This window comes from Lynx canadensis, chromosome C2 (assembly GCF_007474595.2).
Source record: "Lynx canadensis isolate LIC74 chromosome C2, mLynCan4.pri.v2, whole genome shotgun sequence".
Classification (NCBI taxonomy): domain Eukaryota; kingdom Metazoa; phylum Chordata; class Mammalia; order Carnivora; family Felidae; genus Lynx; species Lynx canadensis.
This window is the reverse complement of record NC_044311.2, coordinates 59,551,187-59,577,268: the sequence shown is the minus strand read 5'-3', so window position 1 is coordinate 59,577,268 and position 26,082 is coordinate 59,551,187. Positions and strand designations below refer to the sequence as shown.

General features: G+C 34.1%; 1 protein-coding gene across 1 annotated transcript; it reads left to right on the top strand.

The window, feature by feature from the left end:
* The first annotated feature begins 14,047 nt into the window (after positions 1–14,047).
* Positions 14,048–14,689, top strand: LOC115523946 (cytochrome c). The gene is made up of 2 exons (XM_030330241.1): positions 14,048–14,104; positions 14,171–14,689. The coding sequence occupies exon 2, from the start codon at positions 14,179–14,181 to the stop codon at positions 14,494–14,496; it is 318 nt and encodes a 105-aa protein (XP_030186101.1). The 5' UTR covers positions 14,048–14,104; positions 14,171–14,178; the 3' UTR covers positions 14,497–14,689.
* Positions 14,690–26,082: the final 11,393 nt, after the last annotated feature.

Below are 26,082 nucleotides of genomic sequence, written 5' to 3'. Positions count from 1 at the left end.
TTTTCTTATTATAATTTAATATGAAATTAGTACAGTTCATTATAACTCAACATCTGATATATTTTTTAATAAATTAGAGAAGCAATTATTTGGCATACTGCCCATAAATAAGTAAATTGGAAGATCTGTGCCCTGAATAATACCCACATTATCTGTACATTTTTTTTCCTCAGAGAGTTTATTCTACTTCTGTAGAAATGAACCTCAGTGAATGGGCACTCATCTCATGATGCTGTTATGTGCGTATGATTGTAGTGACTGAGGTGATGCTCCATTTGTAGATCTTTAATTGCTATTTCAGAAGTATTTCATTCCTGCCATACTTTTAACCTTAGTTTTTTTAATATCTAGGCTTCTTAAGATTCTTCAGGGCAAATGAGCTGCTTTTGACATAGATTTTGACCTCCTTACCAATGCTTCAAAGTTTACTCATCATGGTCTTCCATGTGCCTTTCATCTGACAAAATGGCTTTTGAAATATTTCTTTTTATTTATTTATTTATTTTTTTTAAATTTTTTTTTCAACGTTTTTTATTTATTTTTGGGACAGAGAGAGACAGAGCATGAATGGGGGAGGGGCAGAGAGAGAGGGAGACACAGAATCAGAAACAGGCTCCAGGCTCCAAGCCATCAGCCCAGAGCCTGACGCGGGGCTCGAACTCACGAACCGCGAGATCGTGACCTGGCTGAAGTCGGACGCTTAACCGACTGCGCCACCCAGGCGCCCCTGAAATATTTCATTCTATAATGGGCTTTTCAGTTCTTCTCATTCTTGAAACCTTTGTTAAAAGATTTATTTCTTTGAGAGAGAGAGAAAGAGAGAGTGGGAGGAGCAGAGAGAGAGGGAGAGAGAATCCCAAGCAGGCTCCACACTGTCAGCACAGAGCCCAGATACGGGGCTTGGACTCATGAACCCTGAGATCGTGACCTAGCTGAAACCAAGAGTCAGATGCTTAACCAACTGAGCAGCCCAGGTGCCCCCATTCTTGCAACTTTTTATGATGTTTTCATCATTTTAATATTATGTTTGTAAGGGAATGTGGATGAACACATGTCCATCATCCTAAACAAGAACACCATATGGTATTTATATCTTAGTTATCTTTTAGATACCACTGTTACTGCTTATTTTCATGTCTACATTTAGTTTATTAGTTGCCTAATTTCATTCAGTCACACTTTAAATTCAGTAAATCCCTAATAGAATTCCTTTTATCCAAGTAGGTTCTTTGTTTTTAGTCACAATGTATGTATGTGAAGCTACTCAATTTTAATCCTCTGCTTACCTCAATCTCTCTCTCATAAATATTTTTGTATCTCATTTATTCTCTCTCTTTAGTTTTGAATCTACAATCTCTTCATTAGAAACATATCTACAAATGCAGTAAATTGATCGATGGCACGGTTATCCTCTCATACAAAGGTAAAAAACAATTAAATATAAATGATTATGATGTAAATCAAAATTACTGAGCCATCTTCATAAATACTCATAGATGTTGTGATGATAGAAATTGAATAGTTGTATAATCAGTGGGGGGATGTCAGGATAATAGAAATTATAATAAGTCTTCTGGTTTGTTTAGACTTCAATGTGCAGTGTTTTCATATTTATTCAATTTCAAGTACTTAATACTCTAAGGTTTAGTTTTTTAAAAAAGATATATTTTCCCCTAGAATGTTAATTAGTTGTTAAAAACTTCAAGTAGCTTTCAAAAACAATTCTCTTTTCTATTGCTTACCAACTAAGACAGAAGAGGATCACAATGACAGATGTTTCATACTCCAGTGAGGACTCAACAAGAGTTTGAGTCTTGTAGTCCCATATTGATGGTTATTTATCCATTAACACTCTACTATAAGAGAATGTTAATGCTCTTGGCCATTTTAACTCAAACTTCAATATTTTATTTTACTGAATTTCTCAATTCAATTTACAAAGTTTAATTCCTCAGTTTCTCATAATGTGGTTTCAACATTTTTACTGATGCTGCCCCCCAGATCACTCCTGTCTTTGTATTCACTTGAATATCATCTCAGAGAAGCCTTCCTAGTTGTCTCTATCAAAAAAAATGTTCTCACTACTCTAAATATATGTTATTTTTTCTTATAGTAATTATTGCTGTGTGACATTATAGTATATATATTTTCCCTCCCTCCCTCTCACACTGAAAAGAAATGGTTTAACTCTGAGATTAGTTTTATAATAGTGCTTAAGTTAAAAAAAATCATATATTGTATGACTCTAATTTAAGAATATCTTACAGTGAAGTGTGTGGAGAGGTGTGGGATGTAATCAATTCAATTTGTTGAATTTCTGTGTTTACTTGTGCAAAAATTTGACATGATTATAGCCATTTTAAAATGCAGCCTATATGGTCACAGCAGAAAGACTGTCTTACCTGACTTGTTTGACTCAGGTCAAAACCTTTGGACTTAGCAAAACAGCAATTGTTTTGAGCAATTGCTTGAGAAATCAATGGGAAACCAGATATCCTGATAATAAGATTGATGGTTGTGGACTTTCTGAAGACAGAATCAGTAGTTAATGAATGAAAAATCGTTGTTGTTAACATCCATAGAAAAATTTGTTATTTCCTTCAACTCATGTAGTTGCTCCCTTCTTTTGCCCCATAAAATACCTACGGTTTCACCCTACAGGCAAGACACTATTTTGGTATATGCCTGGATTTGTTCTCCTTGGATTATAATTTTTGATTCCAAATAAACACTCCATTGTCTCTCATTACACTTCTTACTTTCAGGTTGACACTTGTATAGAAGGAAATAATAGCACACAGTTGCATCTACTATACTTAATTTGCTTGGATAATAGTTACAGATAAACAGATATACTAAATATAATTACTTATACTTTTTCATATAGTTCATATTTCAGTATACCAACACTGATGTGTTTTATTAACACTTGTATGAACATTAACATCTTTCTAAAGTCAGTGCATTTTCAACAAGTTTTATATAGTAATTTCTAAGGTAGGTATAGTTAACATCTAATAAATGTTCTGCTGATACATGAATTAAAACATTAATTACATCCAATATAACAAACACAGATCAAATATGATTGATTTTACTACCTGCTTAAATAAAGCATGAGAAAGGAAATTTTTTAAGAGCTTCCACTTTTTCATGGAACTAGTTCAGGTAGAAATGGATAGATTATGTATACTAAAAAGGGTTGATAGACTATTCATTCTATAAATATGTGCCAGGCAGTATATTTCATCCGGTGATGTTGTGTTGAAAAGGAAAGGTCATTTCCTTATGTACCCATTAGCTTACCAGGGAAGGAAAGTCCCTGTACAAATAATGTCATGATGGTTGATCATTTCTTATAAAAAGTACAAGGTAAAACTAAGATCGTAAAAAACATTAATCTAAAGCCAAGTAGTACTCAAAAAATGATTACAAAGTAGTCAAAAGCAAGTGTAGATAACACTCCAACAGAATAAAAGAGTATACATGTAAAGGGAAAATGTATAAAGTACATGAAGACTAAAAAGAAGTCCAATATGATTAGTGAATGAGGCTGAGTCTATCCAAATGAAAAAATATATAAATTTGTATCATGAAATGTCTTTCAGGATATATTAATTATTTTGGAATTTTTTATTCAGGTGAAAATAGAAAGCATTGAAAGGTTTTGTTCAGAGTAGTGACATGGCAAGATAGATTTCTTCACATTTATGTAAAATTTAAAAATCATTAATTTTCTTCAAAGTAAATTATGGACAAGTATGATAAATTTAATTTATTGGTCCTGATTCTTTACTTCTCTAAATAAGAATTACATGTACCCACACTTGCCAAAATCTCATAGTGAAGTGTATTTTCCAGTCTCTTGACTTGGACCTGGATCATTTATCTTGTTTGGGATGATGGAATGTTAGTGGGCATTATATTTGTAGAGGTTTTCTCTGTGCTTGTATGATTGGCATTGCTCTCTTGAGCCTCTGCCATCTCAATAAGAAGGACACCATGGGTAGCAACTGGCTGCAATTTGCCCTCAAGAATAAAACGTGTATCCCAGAGCCCAGGGTAAAGTGGCACTAGCTGAACTACAGCTATGTTAGCAAGAAATAAGTGCTTATTGTGTTTATGTCACTGATTTTGCAGGTATTTGTATACAGTATTATTGAAGTAATGAAGTGATATAACATGGTGAAAAAAAAAGTTCTACTTGGATGAACTTAGAGTTAAAATAGAGATCCCGCCCCCCACAGTCCCAGATTCACTCTTCTGTTCCCAATGAGGCTCCTAGTATAGCTCCAAGTAACGTGTTTATGACTCTTTCATTATTTTGTCAACTCTAGATATTATTATTAATTCAGCAGTAAGATAGATATAAGTTTATCTTGCATAACTTATACTCTCTCCATATTTTTGATAGTTATATTGTCTTGTTATTTTTAACTTTTTTGACACTTTATAATATATTGCAATTTCCATATTTTATTAGCTTCAGACACTATCTCTTACTCCCTTATCTATGATATATGGTTATTAGCATTTTAGATTTCCCTTCCCACTTTTACTTCATGGTTTTAGTTAACTATATTATTGTTTTCAGATTGATAATATTAACTATATATGCATTCAGTTCTGACGACTGTTCCTACCATAAAGGTAGGGATGTCTGGGAATGAATGTTCAATTCACTTGGCCTCCATCTAGGTATTCATGAATATGCTGAGTTTAGTTTGTATTAATTATCTGACATTTAAGCAGACAGGTTGAGAATCTGCAAAACAGTCAGGATGGGCCAGGCAGATAGAAAAGGAAAACCTGAAAATGGCAAACCAGGGGTTTTCAAGTATTTGAATGGTAATATTGTAATGTGAGGTCCCTTAATAGGTTTCAAGAACCAAGGTACTTTGTACCTTCAACTGAGAGTATGCACATTGTCTGGCTTTGTGTAATTGCTTCTGTACATATAGATGTTCATATCCTTTTGACTCTCATATTTTAATAAAAATACTTTCATAGACATCAATAACTTTGTTCTTTAAGTTCCTGTCATTGCTCTGTAACTGAATGCTTGCACAGTAATCATAATTAAATACATAATGATGTTTTCCTGTACATTCTTTATAAAAATCAAAATAATTATATGATTTTTATGATGTAAATACTGCACCCAAACCCAAGGCCATTATTCTGATTCAAAGCAAAAGAGAATGTGCAATGTTATCTGGATTAGCCTCTTTTATGTTCTGCCAATTGTGCAAAATCATGGCACATTCTATTTTTTTTTTTCCTATTTGGCCATGATGCTTTTGTACATCTTTTAGTCTTATTTCTAAGTCATTTTATTTTTAAATTATATTGTTACTCATTTTTATTGCTGTTCGCAAAAGATTGTCTTGGTCATAGCCTCAAGTTTATCAACATCATTAGTCTTATTCTCTGAATCAAAAGATCCATATTCTCACTGGAGTGTTCCTCCTTTTGGATACCTCTTGCTTTCTACTCCAATCTGGATCAGATATTAAAAAAGACTTCTTTCAGAATTCTACTTAATCGTGCCATTGCATTTTCCTACACTATAATACTGCATTAGATCTACTGTTTTCTAGATCTCATATTTCCCTTTTTCTTGATTGCATCTTCCATTTGATCCTTTCTTTATGAATTTCCAACTATTTGTATAGATAATCATAACTTTGAGAGATAATTTATATTTTAGAATTCTAGACAGAAAATAATTTCTATATGAGAAGGCCCATGTCAGTCTGAATCTTATTGTTTTATAGTAAATCCTTTTTTTTCTTTGTTAACTTCATTTTTTTATCTTTTAAAAACTTTTAGAATTGTCTTCTTTATCCTTCAACTTTTGCAATTCCAGCATAGTTTTATTTTTGTTAATTCACCCTACTCAATGAATTGTTTTAATTTTAAAATTTGTTTCTTTCTTAAAAAAAATGTTTATTTATCTTTTGAGAGAGATAGCATGCAGGCAGGGGAGGGACAGAGAAAGAGGGAGAGAGAATCCCAAGCAGTGCAGAGCTTATTAAATTCGGGGCTCGATCTTATCAACTGTGAGATCATTTAATGAGCGGAAGTCAAGAGTCTGGCACTTAACCAGGCCACCTAACGGCCTCCCAAAATTTTTTTCCTTCTTTAGGTCAAAAGGACTTGTTTTTAACCATTTCATTAATAACCTCCCTTTCTCAAATTAATTGTTTCATTTTTCTTTGTTGAACTAATGGGAAATTTCTCTGTAACACTTATTTTTCTCTTAAGTTTACCATTTCTTTCCTCGTTTGCTATATTCTAGACTCGTGAAATCATTCTTCTAACCATTCTACCCAGTGTTTTATACTAAATACAAAATTACTGGGGCACCTGGATGGCTCAGTCAGTTGAGTGTTCAACCCTTGATTTCAGCTTAGGTCATGACCCCAGGGCCATGGGATTAGTTGAGCCCCATGCTGGGCTCTGCACTGAGCATGGGGCCTGCTTAAGATTCTCTCTCTCGTTCTCTCTGCCACTCCCCTACTCATGCTCGTTCTCTCTGTCTGTCTAAATACACACACACACACACACACACATATATATTATAATTTTTAAATACATAAATATTACTAATGTCAGATAGATCTGTCAGATAATTTTAAAAAATTATGTTGGGATACTATTTCCTTTTGAAAAATTCTCAATTATTTCCCTGTTCATGTTGGTGTTTTCTTTTTAATGGATATTCCATGTATCTGTTCATGCTTATTTCATCATTTATTCTTGAAATGGAAAGAATAAGCTGGTTGGGATACTGGAAAGCAGGAGTTCCCTTTGCTATTATATTTCCCAATGGTTTTTGAATTGGTAAATAGCTAGAAGTTTAATACCCATTTATAGTATTTTCCCCAGTAGGTTTTTCTTTATGACCTATGGGAATGTGGCCAAGGAACAAACTGTACTCTCTAGAATGTAAAAACAGGGAGAACTTTACTCTGTAATACTCACACTAAAGTCCTTGCATCCCTGAAGTAGTTTGTTCGGTTTCCTCAGAGACTTGCCTAGAGATGAAGGAAGGTGGTAGTGCTGAGGGAGGAATGGGGTAAAATAAAGATAAGGTTGATTCTGTACAGATCTTCAATTAATCACCCAATCTGCTGCCTTACTTTCAACTGTCTTTGTATCTCCTGACCCCATGCTTCTCCAGGATTTTGAACAGACAGACTCCCAACTTTTGCCCTAACAAGTCCATCTTCTTTTTAGTTGTATGCCTTCAATAAACATTGTTGATTGTTTGGACCATACTCTTCTTGAGTGTCACTTGCTTGATTTTTCTATTTGAACTATTAACAAATCACTTCTCTTTGGAATTCCAATACACAGATCAGTTTTTCCAGACTCCATTCTATTTACTTTTGCAATAGATATGGTAGGAAATGGTTATAAAATGGTATGATTACCCATTCTAGTTTGAAGTCAGTAGGAGTGGAGAAAAATGGGCAGATTCAAAAGGTATTAAAGAATAAAATAAGAAAAACAATGTAAACGTAAACACATAGGATTGTTTTTCTAGGTAATAAAATTAAATGAATGGAACTATCATTTAACAACCTACAGAACATGATGAGTAGATTTGAGAGAGGTATCATAAATCATTTTTGATCTTTTGTAGTTTGAATCCCTTGCAAGATATACATGAGGATGCAAATATAGATAGTTTTACTTGTATGATGAGAATTTAGGACCTATGTATAGTGATTATAGTAAAATAAGGAATGTGTCATCTAGGAATAAAATATAGAAGGAGAAGAAAAGGTGGCTCAAGACAGGGATGGTATTGATAAAGTTCATCATCCATCATGTAATAGCCAACACAGAACCTTAGAACTCGGTAAAGGAGAATATTGGAGTATCAAAAGAAGAGGAAAAATAAAGCAACATGTGTTTAGGGAGTTGCAGAAAGAACCCTAAGAAGCCTAAGACTCTTAAGATCCATGTCCTGGCCAACAAAGAAAAGCATAGGCGATTTACTTAATCTGTGAACATTGTTGGTCCCTACTATATTCTAGGCTTTAAATTCTAGACCCTGATAATACAGTGGAAAGAGAATAGTCCATGGTCTCAAAAACTTTAAAATGTGGCATGAAAAATGGCCATTGTGCAATTAAATGAAAGTGTGATACATACCAAAATGGACAAAAATAGTATGCTATTTATACAATGTATAAATGAGCATCGTTTGGGGTTCATATAAGCTATTTAAGAAAAAGTAATGCTTACGTTGTGACTAAAAGGTGAATGATACATATTAGTCTAACAAAATTGGAATTTTAACAATACAATAGTGTAGAGAAGTGGAAGATAAAAAGGAAAGTGGATGTGACCCCACAGAGAAAATCAGTTTTAGTGTGTCTACAGTTTATTAAATAAAGAAATGAAAAATGCATATTTCAAATGTCCTAGCAATCTGCATGCATAGGTGAACCTGTTTTTAATATGCTAAGGAGAAGGACAGAGCTGGAGAGGTATCGGACCAGTTTCTATAAAACTTATTGATTTGGGAACACATGCACTTATGCACTGCATGAAGAGAATCAGATGGATCACAGTCTGAAGCTTTTCAGTAGTTTAAAATTATTCATGGATCACAATTTTGAAGATTTGATCATTAGATTTAAACTCTTACACTTTGGCACAGTATACAAATTTAAAACCCTGACAGTAAATAAAGGAGTGATTTGTTTTTCAACTTTCCACTCCAATTTTAATGATAATTTTATTATTCTTGCAGAAACACAGAGAATATTCAAATAACTCTGAAAAAGTCTCATTTTCTGTAAATTGAGGAATATGTATCATCTTAGATAGGTCATGTTCTTAATAACAGCTCTTTAAATTAAGTATCTAACCTATACAATTTCTTAAGTGATCTCCATAGTTTTCTTGACCTTTTAGTAGACAAAATTTGGGGGGAAAAGATCATCTTAGTAAGTTCTTAAAAGTCAAAAGGAAGTCTAAAGGCTATTTTTTAAGAATTGGAAAAGGCCAAAACACTTAAAATCTTGCAACATTGTGCTTTTTTTTTCACACTACAGAAATTATGTTCAAATGGCAGTTCAGAATGAAGTCATTTTAAATTTGTCACTATGTGGCAAGTTGCTTTCTTAAATTCTTTTTTTTTTTTTTTTTATTTTTCAACGTTTATTTATTTTTGGGACAGAGAGAGACAGAGCATGAACGGGGGAGGGGCAGAGAGAGAGGGAGACACAGAATCGGAAACAGGCTCCAGGCTCTGAACCATCAGCCCAGAGCCTGACGCGGGGCTCGAACTCACGGACCGCGAGATCGTGACCTGGCTGAAGTCGGACGCCCAACCGACTGCGCCACCCAGGCGCCCCTCAAATTCTTAAATGACTGCTGCTCTGTTAGTATGCTAGAGATTTGAAAGAAATAATTTATTTCTGAGTCACCTAGCATATAGCCGACCACAAAGGGGTTAAATATTTTATATATATATATAAAATACACATTATAAACTATGTCACATGTAATCACTTATATAAATGTATGCAATATATACACACATATATGTATATGTGCACACATATATGTATACATTCTCATACACACATACACACACATTCAGAATACTAGCAAATAGCTTCAGATATTTTTGCTATGGCAATTTGAATACCTAATTTACAATTTTAAGAAAAGTTTTAAAAACTTAAGAGAAATTTCATATTTTATATTACAAGAATAGCATTATAAACAAAAATGAATTTTAACGAGAAGCCAAAAGGCTTTCTTTTGATACTTCTATAGGTCTTTTAAAGTTAAAAAAACTCGATTAGATTAGAACTTCAAGTCGCTTTCACCAAAGACTAGGATTTAATGGAGATACCATAGGGACTGCTTTAAAGGAGTGAAGGAAAAAAATAATAAATAAAAGAAAGATCAGGAGTTCTGAACATTTGTTTCTACTTTATCCAAAATAAATAAGCTTCTTTTTATTAACATAATATACTGAGGTCCTGAGTTTCTTTTTTATCAAAAAGAAGCAGCAGCAAACAAACTCATGGAGAAAAAAGGAAAAAAGAAAACAAAATGACATATCTATTCCAAACGTAGTCTAACATCACCACAAAATAAAAGCAAAAGCAAAAATTCCAAAGGGTGGGACTTGAGCACCCAGAATCTTCTTGGTTATTTCACCTCTACACCTATCGCTCTATGCATTTTGATTTCCTTTTTAAGGGCAGAAAAGATGAGATGGAGGCAGGAAAGGTACATACATATGAGTACTTTTCTCTTATTAATCTTTTTAATCTGAGTGATAGAATAACCACCCGGTCAAATACCTTTGAGTTGTCCTACCTTGGTGAGGTAAATGGCCATTGATCTGATGGAAGAACAATAACTTCAATGAGGGACTCTTTCACACCTCAACCAACTGATATCTAAGACCATTTAAAACTCTGAAGTTCTGAAGGATGGGTTATCTAGATTTAGTTCAAACATTTACAAAGTTTTAAATGTAAGGGATTTAAAATGTGCAAAAGCAATAGGCATATTTACAATGAGATTAATTCAAACTGGAATTTGCTTGAGAGAATTGTAAATTAAATATTAGGACAACATAGAAGTGAGTTTTCTTCTATCTAGGAAAAGGAAGACTAGAGAGAACATCATGGAGCAATCTTTTTTAAAGGCCAGTAAGTGTCCTTGACTTTTGCCCTGAAGAGACATTATCTTTATTATGATGCACCATAAACAAACATGCACTTTGATCTGGAAGGACATACTGGGTCTATATTCCAAGGCTGTTTGTTATACAAACATCCTTGAAAAGATAGTCTGGAACCAAGTTAGTCAGTATCTGTTCACAAGATGGGCAGAAATGTGAGGGACTGACGAGAGAGAATCGAGAATCATCTCCCAACAGAGGCATTGAAGCTATTGTAATAAGCCAGAGGAGAGATGCCTGGAATGAGGAAGCAACCATGGGAATTAAAGAAGAGGTGTAAAGCCCAAAACACCATATAAGTGGGTTAAAAGAACTGAATAGAGATAGTTTGGAAAAGGAAAAAGATGAATGTCTAAGGATTGGGATATGGAGAATGGATACATATACTTAATAGCAAAAATAATTACACTTGGGTAGATGCCATATATATATATATATATATATATATATATATATGGTTTTTTTATTTTATTCAGGTAGAGTACATGCAACCTTTGTTATTTTAACCAATGTATTTTATTTTTACTTTTTTAAGCAATCTCTATATACAACATGGGGCTTGAACTCATGACCCCGAGATGAAGAGTCACATGCTCTACCAACTGAGCCAGCAAGGTGCTCCAAATGGAGATGCTATCTTGATAATTAGTTGACAAATAAAAAATGGCCCAGAAATTCACAGATAAATGATTCACCAAAATATTGTGTTTATAATCATTATTGGTTAAAATATTAAAGTTTTCTCTTAGAAACCGGATGCAGAAAATACTGTAACTGTGTACAGAATATTATCTCTGTTATTGCATCTTATATGTAGTAATTCATTTGCTTGACAATCAGTACCTTTGATGCTAAGTATATTTCAGTTGTTAGAAAAAAAGATGTTTAAAAAAATTTTTTAATGTTTATTAATTTTTGAGAGAGAGACCGAGTACAAGTGGTGGTGGGGGGAGGGAGTGCGGTGCAGAGAGAGAAAGAGATACAGAATCTGAAGCAGCAGGCTCCATGCTCCAAGCTGTCAGCACAGAGCCCCATGTGGGGCTCAAACTCATGAACTGCGAGATCATGACCTGAGGTGAAGTAGGATGCTTAACCCACTTAGCCACCCAGGCACCCCCCAAAAAAGATATTTTCAGAGCTAAATGATAGTCAAGTGCATTTAAATAATAAATAACATGTAATTTAGTATACATTCTAAGATATCTGGAAATAATGATGAAAACTAATCTCAATTATAAATATATTTCACTATGAGAAACTTACAATTTTTATTTACTTGTTATATATAGTGATAGATACATGATTTATTTTAGCTGCTGCAGTTGACAATTTAGTTATCAACAAGCGAATGAAATCCATTATTTTGTATATTAGTAATCTGAACGGTAAAAGCATGCTGAAGTTAACATAAAACTTTATTTGTACTTACAGAAACCCCAAACTGGTTGTCAAAGAAAAAAGGTCAATACTAAGAGTGAAAATTTGGAGTGTGGTTTTGGACTGATAATTAAAATCAGTTTGAAAATATGCAATAGCAAATAAAACTTACCTATACTTTTTAAAGAATATTTACATGGCAAGTGCTTTATAGAGTAAGTCCCAGAACAAGCAGTGCTACAATAATTTTCACCTTTCCATGAAAGGTGGAATAGTTGTAGCTCTACCTTATAACTCAAAGTGATATTGAAATATTTTACTTTAAATCATCAATTGTTCCTCAGTTTTTTTCTTAATTTTGTGATGTGTTACATTTTATTTTTCCCAATTCATAATCAATAGCATTATTCCAAAATTCAGGCAAAATAACTGACATGAATATACTGTAATGGAGCTTTATCACACAAAATTCACTGAATAGGATCAAATGAACTTTCATCACCTTTAAGATGAAAGAAGCTGCCCGGTGGTACAGAGAGCTGTGCTCTATAAAATCAAGATTTCTGATGTCATGTCCAGTTTTATTATTTTTTGGTTTTGTATCTTTATCCCCTTTCCTACAGTCTGTTAGAAAATTTCACTTAGAGGGGTAGAGAGAACATTAGGGCAGGAAAAGAGTTAAAAGAAGGAAGAACAAGAGTCAAGAAAGAAAACAAACCACTCTGTGCTGGTTTGCAAAAAGCTGCAGGCAACCCTAGAGCTGCCAGAGAGAGAATGAATGGGTAGGCTATGCCCTTCCCTCCTACCTTAGGACATGAAAATTCAAAATCCCAATCTTAAATAAACCTCAGAATTAAAAAAACAAAAACAAAAACAAAAAAACAGTGAAAGTTGGGGTGCCTGGGTGGTTCAGTCGGTTAAGCATCTGACTTCCTGCTCAGGTCATGATCTTGTGGTCCATGAATTCCAGCCCCATGTTGGGCTCGGTGCTGACAGCGCAGAGCCTGGAGCCTGCTTGGGGAATCTGTGATTGATTCCCTCTCTCTCTGCCCCTCTGCTCTTGCTCTGTCTGTCTCTCAAAAAATAAATAACTGTCAAAAACAATTTTTTTACAGTTATGATGAAACAAAGCTTCAGATGAAAAAACCTTAATGAGTATGATTGCCTAAGGATTACCACAACTATTTGCATTTTAGACCAATTCTCTGAATCAAATGATCAGAAAAGACATTTAAAACAAAGAAACAAAGGTCTGAATGAGTCCATTGATAGTGTGTGACCAAAAAGGCCTTAAGTCATTAAAAAGGAATGAAAAAAAAAAAATCTTTTTTAAGGGACAAGGATAATCCTAGTGGATAATTTACTTAAAGCAAGTTTGCAAAAATACTTTTCTCTGTTACGTTTCACTGTGCAGACACAGCCTCTGAGAAAGCTGAGCTTCTTTACTTCTTAAACTTTGTGGCTAGGGGCACCTGGGTGGCTCAGTTGGTTGAGCATCTGACTTTGGCTCAGGTCATGATCTCACAGTTGGTGAGTCTGAGCCCTGAGTTGAGCTCTGTGTTGATAGCTCAGAGCCTGGAACCTGCTTCAGATTCTGTGTCTCCCTCTCTCTCTGCCCTTCCCCCACTTGTACTTTGTCTCTCAAAAATAAATAAAAATATTAAAAAAAAAATTCATGGCCAGAAGAGTTAGAAGAGGCATTGTTCCTGTACCTCCGTCCTTAAAGATATCTACTTATCACTCGTATCCTCCAAAGGCAAACTGTTTCTAAAAAATCTTCAGGATGCCCAACACGGCCTGTGCACTACTCCCCACTCCACAGTTAAACAAGAAGTATAAAGAGAAAAGTGTCTGTTGGGTTATTTATTTTGTTCCTTAGGAGTTAGTGCTATTCTTTTTTAAGCAAACTGGTGAATATTATTAAGAAATAAGTAGTTTCGGAGAGAGCTGGACGTCCGGCTTGAGAGCGGGCACTTTCTTTTCGCGCGCAACCAAAGAACGGTGAGCGCAAAGCTGGAAGGCCAAAGCGGGCGGGAAGCGCAGCCGTAGGAGCACGCAATTGCGTTGATTTAAAAATGGGTGATGTTGAGAAGGGCAAGAAGATTTTTGTTCAGAAGTGTGCCCAGTGCCATACTGTGGAAAAGGGAGGCAAGCACAAGACTGGGCCAAATCTCCACGGTTTATTTGGGCGAAAGACAGGCCAAGCCCCTGGGTTTTCTTACACGGATGCCAACAAGAACAAAGGCATCACCTGGGGAGAGGAGACACTGATGGAGTATTTGGAGAATCCCAAGAAGTACATCCCTGGAACAAAAATGATCTTCGCTGGCATTAAGAAGCCAGGGGAAAGAGCAGACTTGATAGCTTATCTCAAAAAAGCTACTATGGAGTAATAGTTGGCTGTTGCCTTATTTATTACAAAACAAAAATGTCTCATGACTTTTTTTATGTGTACCATATTTAAATTGATCACATACACCAGAATTCAGATCATGAATGGCTGATAGAATATTTCTTTTGGACAGTCCTGATTTAAATAAGATTGGCTTGTGGTTAAATGAATATGATTCACTTTTTGACCTTTGATAGTAATTCTGGTTCAGCAAGTGCTGTCACTCTTTTCCCCTTTGAATATGATTGGAATTGATTAGATTGTTGAGCTTTTCACAGAGATGGTAAATGCCATCTCTAAACTTACAGGAGATTGGTTTTATATTTAGATTTATATAACTGGTTATATTAATATATTTAAATACTGAGGAAATCCCTTCACTGTATCAGAACAGCAAGACTCAGCTGTGTTTCAAAAGTTGTGTTAGCCTGTTAAAGGCAAGGGCTGAAGATAAGCTGGCAATGTCCACTTTATCTTTTTAGTCTTAACTATGCCAATTTAATTAAAATTCCCTGCATTTAAAAAAAAAAAAAAAGAAATAAGTAGTTTTCATTCCTAAAATTGAAATTCCCAAAGCCCCTTTCCTTCTGATCACATACTGAAAGTAATTAAAGATTAAAGTTTAAAAATAAACTTTAAAAATATTTTCCAAAAAAAGGCAATTCTTTTATAGCTATTTCTTCTGACCTTAGACTATACTAATAATCAGAACTGAGTAATGTAACTGCCAATAATACATGCATAAAGAAGAATTTTCAACCGATGAACCGAAAGAGAAAAAAAAATGTAACTATAGCCAATTTTTGTGACACTTCCTTGGAACACCATCCTTACATTGGTCAAACAAATATATTAAGTATTAAATGACAAATTTACTGTATTAAAAATTAAAAGGAGGAAGTATGCATATAAATCTTATAAAGGGAATATATTTTTGACAATGGTTGGTAAAACTAGTATTTCTGAAGTAAGAAGTGTTTCTTGAAGTTTAATAATAACTTTCAAAGCACAGCACTAAGTTCCTGGAAGGTAAGTAGAATCACTTGAAAATTTTTGTTTAAAGGACATTTTTGTTTTCTTTTGTAAGGAGATACATCCACATTGTCAGTGTCAACACTGAGGAAGAAATGGAGCAGCCAACTGTTCAACTGATCAGAGTATTCAATCCACTAATCAAAGAGAGTGATACATTTAGGGGAGAGGATCTTCCTATTATAAATACCCTATATGCATTTTTGAAGGTGCTTAAATAATTTTTTTGAAGGATATATATATGAACATAAATTTTAGCCTATATGACTTGATGTGTGCCATATAAGTGCACACTGGAGATAACATATTCCCTATTATTTTCATATTTCTTTTCACCTTAATAAAAAATATTTTCAGATGAAAAATAGAAAAGCAGATTCAGATGAAAAAGTGTTCTATTGAAAAAAGAAATACATTAAAAACAATTCAATAATTTGCATAATTTATTTAATTTTTGTTTTTATACTTAACAAGTTTAAAATGCATTTTTGTCTCCCTTAAGAATGAAGCTACTTAATATATTCACCTTTAGTGTATGATTATTGTCAATCCAGTTGGTAAATTACTCATATCTATCCTCCATCTGTAATTCTGGCTTTCAACTGATCCAGCAGGTGATTATAAAGAGGTAACTGTCAAAAATGTAAATTAGAAAATAATTACTGTTTCCAGGATATTTAAATTAGTCAACTATAGGATTAAGTGTTCTACTTTTTTGCTAGTTTTTGTTAGTTTGTTTTATAATACAGTTCTGGGATAGATCATTTATGTCCTGCAGTACCACTAAATTGGCCAAAGACCAATAACATCAAAATAAATTTAGAAATAACAAAATTAGCCATTGATAATTTCTGTGTTATTACATTATTGACATATGATTTAAAACTATTTCCTAGAGAGGTAAGGGGAAAATGGACTTTATAAGTTTAAGGTTAAGCTTCAGGGACGATGTCAAATTTAACTATATATCTTGCTTGGGATTAGTAATGAAGATGATTTGGAAATTGTCTAAAACAGAAAGCATGGTAGGAGTGTAAGAGCAGATACAGTCTATGTAATATCCTAGAATATTGGAGCATATAGAGAAAGATGATTGTTATAGTTTAGGCTTCTATAACAAAAATACCATAGACTAGTTGATTTAAACAACAAGAAAAACCCACACTTATTTATCACAATTCTTGATGCAATTCTAAGGAATTCTAAGATTAAAGTGTTCACAGAATCAGTTTCTGGTAAGAGTCCTCTTCTTGATTTGCAAATGGCTACATGCTTGCTATACTCTCTCATGATGGTGATACTCTCTCCTGTACTCTCTCATGAGGGGGAAAGGGAACAAAGAGACAAAAAGCTATCTCCTGTCTCTCTTTTCATAAGGTATTAATCCCATCGTGAAGATCCCACCCTCATCACCTAATCTGATTACCTCTCAAAGGCACTATCTCCAAGTACCATCACACTTTTGGGGTGAAGGCCTAAACATATACTTGGAGGGAGGGGCACATTCAGTCCATAGCAATGACCAATAAATTCCAAATGATGAAGGAACAAGGTGATTCAAGAATTTTTTACAAGCACTGATGGATAATATTCGATTTTTATTAGTTCCTTTTACTTCAGTATATATTCTGACTGCTAACACAATGTTATAGTAAGTCCTGTTCCCTATGAATACCTCATAAGTCCCCCACTGCCATGATCACCCAGTTGTAATGAAAAAAAGATGACATCTGAGTTTGTGCAGAGTAATGAAAAAATACCAGGGTGAGATAAACTCCATATCATAATAACATTCCATTAGAGCCAAGGATTGAAATCTTGGATGTTCAAGTAAAAATAATCATGAGTTTTCCTGAAAATTCCAGAAATTGTGGAGTGACTTTAAACTTCCTACAAGTAATTGGATAAAAAACTTAAATTAAATTTAGCTAAATCTCAGACTATCAGGCTAATATTTGGCTCACAGTATTTAGTTTATATTGATGTCTCCTTGTCGTTAAATTTTATAATATAAACTATTTTATAGTAACTTATAAACTGACTTATAGTAACCAACTTTTTAAAATCATTTTTAATACTTTTAAGATATAAAAAATTCTATTACGTATTGAGGACAACACTATGCTTTGGGCACTTTTTTTTGCTATTTTTTTTTTTTTTTTAACAATTAGTCCAACATAGTAAAGAGCTTTTAGTCCTTAACATAAATTCTTAGTTACTTAAATCTATTTAGGTACACTTAATTTTTTTTTTTTTTTATTATTTACTTATTTTTGAGAGAGGGACAGAAAGAGCAAGCAAGGGAGGGGCAGACAGAGAGGGAGGCACAGAATCCGAAGCAGGCTCCAGTCTCTGGGCTGACAGCTTAGAGCCCAAACTCAGGGCTCAAACTCACAACCCAGAGGTCATGATCTGAGCTGAAGTCACTTAACCAAATGAGCCACCCAGGCGCCCCTATTTAGGAACATTTTCGATGGGGGATTTGAGGCAAGCTATAATGTGGTAGAGATAAGAAATATTTATGAGCATTTGGGTGCAAAAATCTAAATTTTGTAGGCAGATAGGGAGATGGTACTTGTAGAAATCTGGAAAGCTACCTAGATATATCCTCAGAGACATATTACCTCCTTGAATTCATTATAGTCTCAATTTTGATCCCAGACTTGTAGTTTTATAAATTCTTATTGGAGTCTCAGAGAGTCTTTGAGAATGTAGATTCATATTAGCAAAGCCCACAAGCGACTGACAGACCTATACCATATAGTATACTGCATATTTTTAATTTTTTTTAATGTTTATTTTATTTTTGAGAGAGAGAGAGATAGCGTGAGCGGGGAAGGGGTGGATAGAGAGTGAGACAAAGAATGTGAAGCAGGCTCCAGGCTGGAAGCTGTCAGCACAGAGCCCTAGGCGGGGCTTGAACCCACAAACCTTGACACCATGACCTAAGCCAAAGTCAGAGGTTTATCTGACTGAGCCACCCAGGAGCCCTGGGTGTATATACAGTATATATACTATATATATACTGTATATTTTTAAGTTAAATTATGAATACAGGACCTAAGAAATTAGTTCTTTGACTATGCTTGAGTATAATGTTTTCTGAATAAGTTACTTTATGTGAAAGGAAATTGTCAAAAAGTTTCTTAATGAGAAAGAACTTAGAATAAAAATATTAATTACTTGATTTAATTGTATATGACAATAAGATGTATCCATCTGTAAAATACAGTTAATCATCAGATCTATCTGATAGATTCTCTATTCCTCAAAAATGATTAGAAGATATTTTTGCACTAAGACTCCTTTTGATGCTTTGTGCTTGGAACAGAATAGTACTGTCAAATATACAGATGGGAGAAGTAAAAAACAAAACAAAATGGGGTGGGGGCAGGCAGGGGTTTGTACACAGCAGTCTCTTCCAGGGTTACAGAGTGGACCTATATCCATGGGCATAGATGAAACAAAGAACTATACTGTCAACACTTAGATCAGCAGTGAAAAGGCATGAATTAGACCTCCCAGATCTACCTTAATTCTCAATGTAGCATGGAAGTAATGCATATGTTTCCCCAGGCTCCATAAAATTAAAGACAATGAAGCTGAGCTCCAGCACCATGCAGGAGAGTCTCTATGGCAAAGAAAAGGAAACAGACTGCAGCGGCTTTATGGGGGCTGAGCTGCCCCATAGATCAAGTAGAGAATATGGCTGAAAGGCAATGTGTCTACAGCACTGTGAGGCAATATCAAAGCAGCACAGACATATTACAGAAGGACAGACACTGAGCCCTAAATAAGCCAAATAAACAAAACATGGGTTCAACACTTGAGATTTCAGTGGCAGATGCCAACAAACTATATAAAAACCTGAGCAAGGCACTAATGTGGAAGTCAGAAGGCAAAGAAGAAAACAATTGATCCTCTGTGGATTCCAGGTATCCCCACTCCTTCCACTGCAATTTCATGCATGTGCTGAGTCTGCCAAATGTCTTTTTAGGGAACAAGAGAATATTCCAGAAGAATGGATTTTTATCTGAGTACCTAAAATAGACTATTTAAATGAGTAAAGATTGACACACTACAGTATTTTATCTAATATAAGAAACCATAATTTGCAAGATGCAATCTAATTTTAGAGATGTTAATTTATAAAAAAAAAAGACTTTTAAGATTGAAGAAAAGACTATTAATAAATGTGCTTAAAATTGTCTGTCACCCTTTACCCTATCCTGCAGGCTATTATTCTTAGCTCTCTTGACTGGAATAAATCAAATTTAAATGAGACCTCTCAATGCTTAGAATAACGATCCATAAGCTTACCTGTCTGTTCGACCAGGAATTATTTCAGCAGTCTAAACAATTAACCTGAATTAAGTATTTTCATAGTTGTTTTCTTATTCTAGTTTTATTTTCTGAAATTCCCTGCTTCCCCTACCTCATATGTATCACAAGTCAAAGACTACAGTGAAATTCTATTATGCAGTTTGTTCTAACTGCATGGAAAAGTGGCTCTTTCAACACTACTGAGGGTTTGGATATATCCATTAAGTGCACTTTAATTAACACCAGAGCATTTGCTAAGATAGTTATTTGGATTTATGATATAATTATCAATATGAGTCTAGAATTGAAATGTGTGTCAGGGAACATTTAGTAGCTTCTTTGTGAAGCTTTCCCTTTGAGATATATACTAATAATGGGAAGTTTTTCTGGGTTTATGTAGTTGGACTGCTAACTCAGATCATTTCCAATTAATCCCTATTTTCCACAGTTATCTTTCTGTTATCTAAGTTTTAAACTCATTGATGCATTCTCCTTTTATATTTGCGATACCCAGGAGTATACCTAATGCTTGGAGGGCATTCTAGATTGTTTGCTCATTATGGAGACCCTTTGTACTCTATTTTTCAAATATTTAGAAATTGAGTTCCTCCTTTTATAATATTCTTAGGTTTACTATACATTTAAACCTATGATTTTCATGTATGGTTTATATTGTCCACTAGGAAGACACTTTAAAGATTTGTAGAAGTGTTTTTGTTTGTCAGAATGGTTGTGAGCTCCTTTTATTCAATAACCGGGGAATAAAGATGATAAAAGTCTTGGTAGGTATCCAAACTGCTTACACAGATAAACACTATGCCACAGGACTTTCAAATGACCTATAAAACATTGTGTGGGTGACAAACCTATGTATAATTTGTCCTAGCATAAGACTTACTCTGTTTCATATGTGAACGGAAAATATTTTCACATAATTTCAAAGACGCTTATTAATGAAATTTCCATTTATTCATAGTATTTGTCAATTATTTCCCCAATGATGCTGCATTAGAACTCAGCCACAAATTCCATCGCACATAAATATTTCTATTAATTTCGGGGGTGCCTGAGTGTCTCAGTCGGTTAAGCACCCGACTTCAGTTCAGGTCATGATCTCACCGTTCCTGAGTTTGAGCCCCACATTGGGCTCTGTGTTGACCACTCAGAGCCTGGATCCTGCTTCGGATTCTGTGTCTCTTCCTCTCTGTTCCTCTCCTGCTTGTGCTCTCTCTCTTCTCTCTCAAAAATAAATAAAGACGAAAATATATATATTTCTATTAATTTCTTACTTTTGTGTTAACTATTGAATAGTCCAGGTTTTGGATGACTTAGGGTAGACTTGTCTACAATCAGAAAATTGCGGTCAGGGCTGCTCCAACATCTTTCCTCCTTGGGCCAGAGACAATCTGAAACATATTCTTTTTGTTCAAATACAGGAGCATAAAGTATATAGCTCAAATGAATGAGCACAATTCAAATCTGTGTTCATATGGCATCTGTTAACATTAGTTCACCAAAGCAAGTCATATGACCAAACCAAAAAATCAAAGAGTGAGGATATACACACACTCATCATGAGTTCAAAGCAAGACATGTGACTATGTACAGCATTAATGCTGTGGGAAAGTACATGTCTTCCATGGAAGTTTGGTGGGGGGACAGAGTAAATGTTTTCTGGAAAATAATCTAAAACAATAGGCATTATATTGATTTTTTTTTAATTTGAGTACAATATATAAATATAATAACATACAGTGTTATATTACTGTCAGGTATACAATATAATGATTCAACAATTCTGTACTTTACTCAGTGTTCATCATGGTTAAGTGTACTCTGAATCCCCGGCACATATTTCATCTATTTATTTCTTTTAATTAGATAGAGAATTAGATCATACTATCTATGACCTTAATTGAAGACTGTAGGGTGTTTAAAAAAAACTGTTGAGGTTCCTGGGTGGCTCAGTCAGTTGAGCATCCCACTCTTGATTTCAGCTCAAGTCATGTCCCTAGAGTCATGGGATTGAGCCTTGCCTTGGGCTTCATGCTTAGCGTGGATCTTACTTGAGATGTTCTCTCTCTCTCTCTCTCTCTCTCTCTCTCTCTCTCTCTCTCTCTCCCTCTGCCCCTCTCTCCTGCTCATACTATCTCTGTCAAAACATAAAAATAAAAATAAGAAATGTTCTCACATCAAGTGCACATACATATTCAAGGTAGATTATTCATATTCAGCATGACCCATATCATGGGTTATAAAACAAACCTTTAAATTTTGAAATAATTGAAATCATATAAACTAGATTCTCTCACCATTTAGTATTCAGAAAAATGACCCTCCAATATATCCACATCCTCATCTCCTAAACCTTTTAATATGTTATCCTACACATCAAAAGGGACTGCTGATGTGACTAAGTTAAGGATTTTGAGATGGGAAGATTATTTTGGATTACCTGGATAGGCCCAAAAATCATTATAAGATAAGCCAATCGAAGTCAGAGAAAGATGTGTCTACAGAGGTAGATGTCAGTGTGGTGCCACTGCTGCAGGATGGCCACAAGTTGTTGAATGTGAGCAGCCTCTAAAAGCTGGAAATAGCAAGGAAACAGAATCCTGGGAAACTTCAGAAGGAACATAGTTTTACCAAAATCATAATTTTAACTCAGTAAGACTGATTTTGGGCTTTTGAATTGCAGAACTATATAATAATAGCTTAGGGATGCCTGGGTGGCTCAGTCAGTTAAGCATCCCACTCAGGTCATGATCTCACAGTTCATGAGTTCAAGCCCCACATATGTCTCTGAGATGATGGTGTAGAGCCTGCTTGGGATTCTGTGTCTCCCTCTCTCTCTCTCTGTCCTTTCTGCATTCAATGTCTCTGTCTCTGTCTCTCTCTCTCTCTCTCTCTCTCTCAAAATATATAAATAAACTTTAAAAATATAACTTCTTATTGTTCTAAGCCACTAAATTTGTGCTATTTATCACAGTGACATAGGAAACTAATACACATCATTACCTGATTTTAAGACTTACCTTTAAGCTAGGAAAATAAGTAAGTGTGGTATTCACAAAGGCAAAGAGAAATCGACCAATGGAACAGAAGGTCCAAAAATAGACCCAGACAAATATGGCCATTTGACTTTTGAGAAGTGCAAAATACATTTAAAAAAGAATAATCTTCTGAACAAGTGGTATAGGAATAATTTGCTATTATCATATACAAAAAAGAGAAAAAGCAAAAAGAACCTTGACCTAACTGTGATATCTCATACAAAAATTAATTTAAAATGCATAATAAAATAAAATAAAATAAAATTAATAAAATAAAATGCATCCTGCATATAATTGTATAAGAAAACAAAAAAGTTACAAAATTCTTAGGAGACCAATGTAGGAGGAAATCTTCATGACATGGATTAGGGAAACAGTTCATATACATGACACCCAAAGCACAATGCATAAAAGAAAAATGTATCAATTAAACTTTAACAAAGTTACAAATTTTTGCCACATGAAAGAGAAGAAAAAACCAGGTTTCAGACTGAGGAAAATATTTGCAATTCACATCTAAAGAAGGATTTATATAAATAATATGTAAAGAACTGTTAAAATTCAGCATGAAGAAAACAGGCAACCCAATTAAACATGGGCAAAAATCTAAAAATACACTTTACCAAACAGGAATCAAAGATAAAAAATAAGTACACAAAAGTAGGTTCAGAGGCATTAGCTATTAGATAAATACAAATGAAAACCATAAGGACACCACTACATAAATATTAGAATGGCTAAATACAAACAAGCAAACAAAACCCAAAACACAACAACAAAATTATCATCCCAACTGCTGGTGAAGATGTAGAACAATTACAACTCTTATACATTGATGGTAAGAATGCAAACTTTATATTTACATGAAACGTTTACACAGATGTTCATATCTATACATAATACCCCAACCAGAAGGTATCCAAATGCTTTCCAAAGGGTGAATGGATTAACAATGGTGGCACATCCATGCAATGGAATACTACTAAAAACATAAAAGTTACAGACTATTGTTACAACCAGTACTTTGGATGACTCTCAAAGGCATTATGTGAATGAAATAAGCTGGTTTCAAAAAGTACTGTTTGATTTCATACATTTTTTGACATTTTTTAAAGACAAAGCTCCAGTGATGGATAATTGATCAACGGTTACCAGGAGTTAAGTATGGTGATGGCTCTGACTGTAAAGGAGAATATTAGAGAATTTGGGGGGAATGATAGAACTCTTCTGTATTATTTGTTGTGACATTTACGCAAATGTATATGTATTAAATATCATAGAGGTTGTGGCAAGCAGTCTCTAAGATGGTCCCCAATTATCTCAGCTTCCAGGGATTCACACTCTGTGTAATACCCTTTCCTTGAATGGAGACTGGCCTAGTAAGTTGCTTCTAAATGATAGAATACAGCAAAAGTGTGAAATGTCACTTTCATGATTGAGTTATATAAGATTAGGAGTTTGTATCCATAGCATATTCTCTCCCTTGCTGACTTGAAGCCAGTTAACATATTGGTGAGGCCAGTTAACAATAAATTAGGGTAGTCCTTGGGGAATAGCCAGCTAGGAATTGAGGCCCATAGTGAAATAGACCTGCAGGAACTGAAATTCTGCCAAACCACGTGAGTTTAAAAGTGGATCCTTCCCCAAGTGAGTGTTTCTCTCTCTCTCTCTCTAATATACACATATTTATGTATATATAAAGTGTTATTTTTTTTCTTGTAACAGTTTTTTATTTAGTCTGTTAGTATAGTTTCCTTACTATCTCTTGCTTACTATTTTCATGGAATATCTTTTTTTCAATCTTTCACTCTCAGCCTATTTGTGTCTGATCTAAACTGAGTCCCTTATAGAAAGCATATAGTTATCTTTTGTTTTTTCTAGTTCATTCTGCAAATCTTTGGCTTTTGATTGAAGAGTTTAAACCACTTACATTTAAAGTAATTGCTGATGAGGAAGGACTTATGTCTGCCATTTTTCTATTTATTTTTGTATTCCTTAATTACTTACATCTCTCATTCCCTCTATTACTGCCTTCTTCTGTGGTTAGTTGATTTTTATAGTGAAACATTTTGATTGCTATTTCATTTCCATTCATGTATATTCTTTAGATGTTTTCTTTATCATTGCCATGGTGACTACATTTAACATACTAAATTTATAACAATCTAATTTGGTATATACAAACTTAATTGCAATCACATATAAAAACTGTGCTCCTCTATAGCATCCATCTTTATCTTACTGTCAAAAAGTACATCTTCTTATATTTTGTATCTGAATAGCATAGGCTGTTAATTGTATTTTATGAATTTTCTTTTTAAATCATGTAGGAAATAAAATTTCAGTTACAAGGAAAAATTATAATAATACTGGCTTTTACATTTGACCATATATTTACCATTACCAGAAATCTTTATTTCTTCATATAGCTTCACGTTACTGTCTAGTGTTCTTTCATTTCAACTTAGAAAGATTCCTTTCAGAGTTCTTGTCTGGTGGTAATAAACTACTTCAGCTTCTGCTTATCTGGGAATGTCAATAATTTCTCCCTAACTTATAAAGGACAGTTTTCGCAGATACAAAATTGTTTACCTTCATTTTCTTTCAGTGCTTTAAATGTGTCACATCACAGCCTCTTGCCTTCCAGAGTTTCTGATGAAAAATTGGCTATTAGTTTTATTGTGCATTATGAGTTGCTTCTCTCCTGCTTCTTTCACTCTCCTCTCTTTGTAATTCCTTTTGACACTTTGATTGTAATTGGTCTAGGTAAAGACCTCTTTGAATTTATCGCACTTAGAGTTCATTGATCTTCTTAGACTTGTAAATTTATGTCCTTCACCTGATGTGAGACATATTTCTTCAATAATTTCCCTCTTTTCCTATTTTCTTTCTGGGGCTTTCATACTATACATGTTGGTGTGATTATTGGTGTCCCATTGGTTCCTTAGGTTCTGTTTACTTTTCTTCCTTCATTTTTTTTTTCTTTCTGTTTCTCCAACTTAGAGAATTCAATTGTCCTATCTTCAAATTCACTGATTCTTTCTTCTGCCTGCTCAAATCTGTTGTTGAACTCATTTACTAATTTTTTTCATCTCAGTTATTGCATTCTTTACCTGTAGAATTTCTGTTCAGTCTCTTTTTATAATTTCTATGTCTTTATTGATATTTTCATTTTGTGT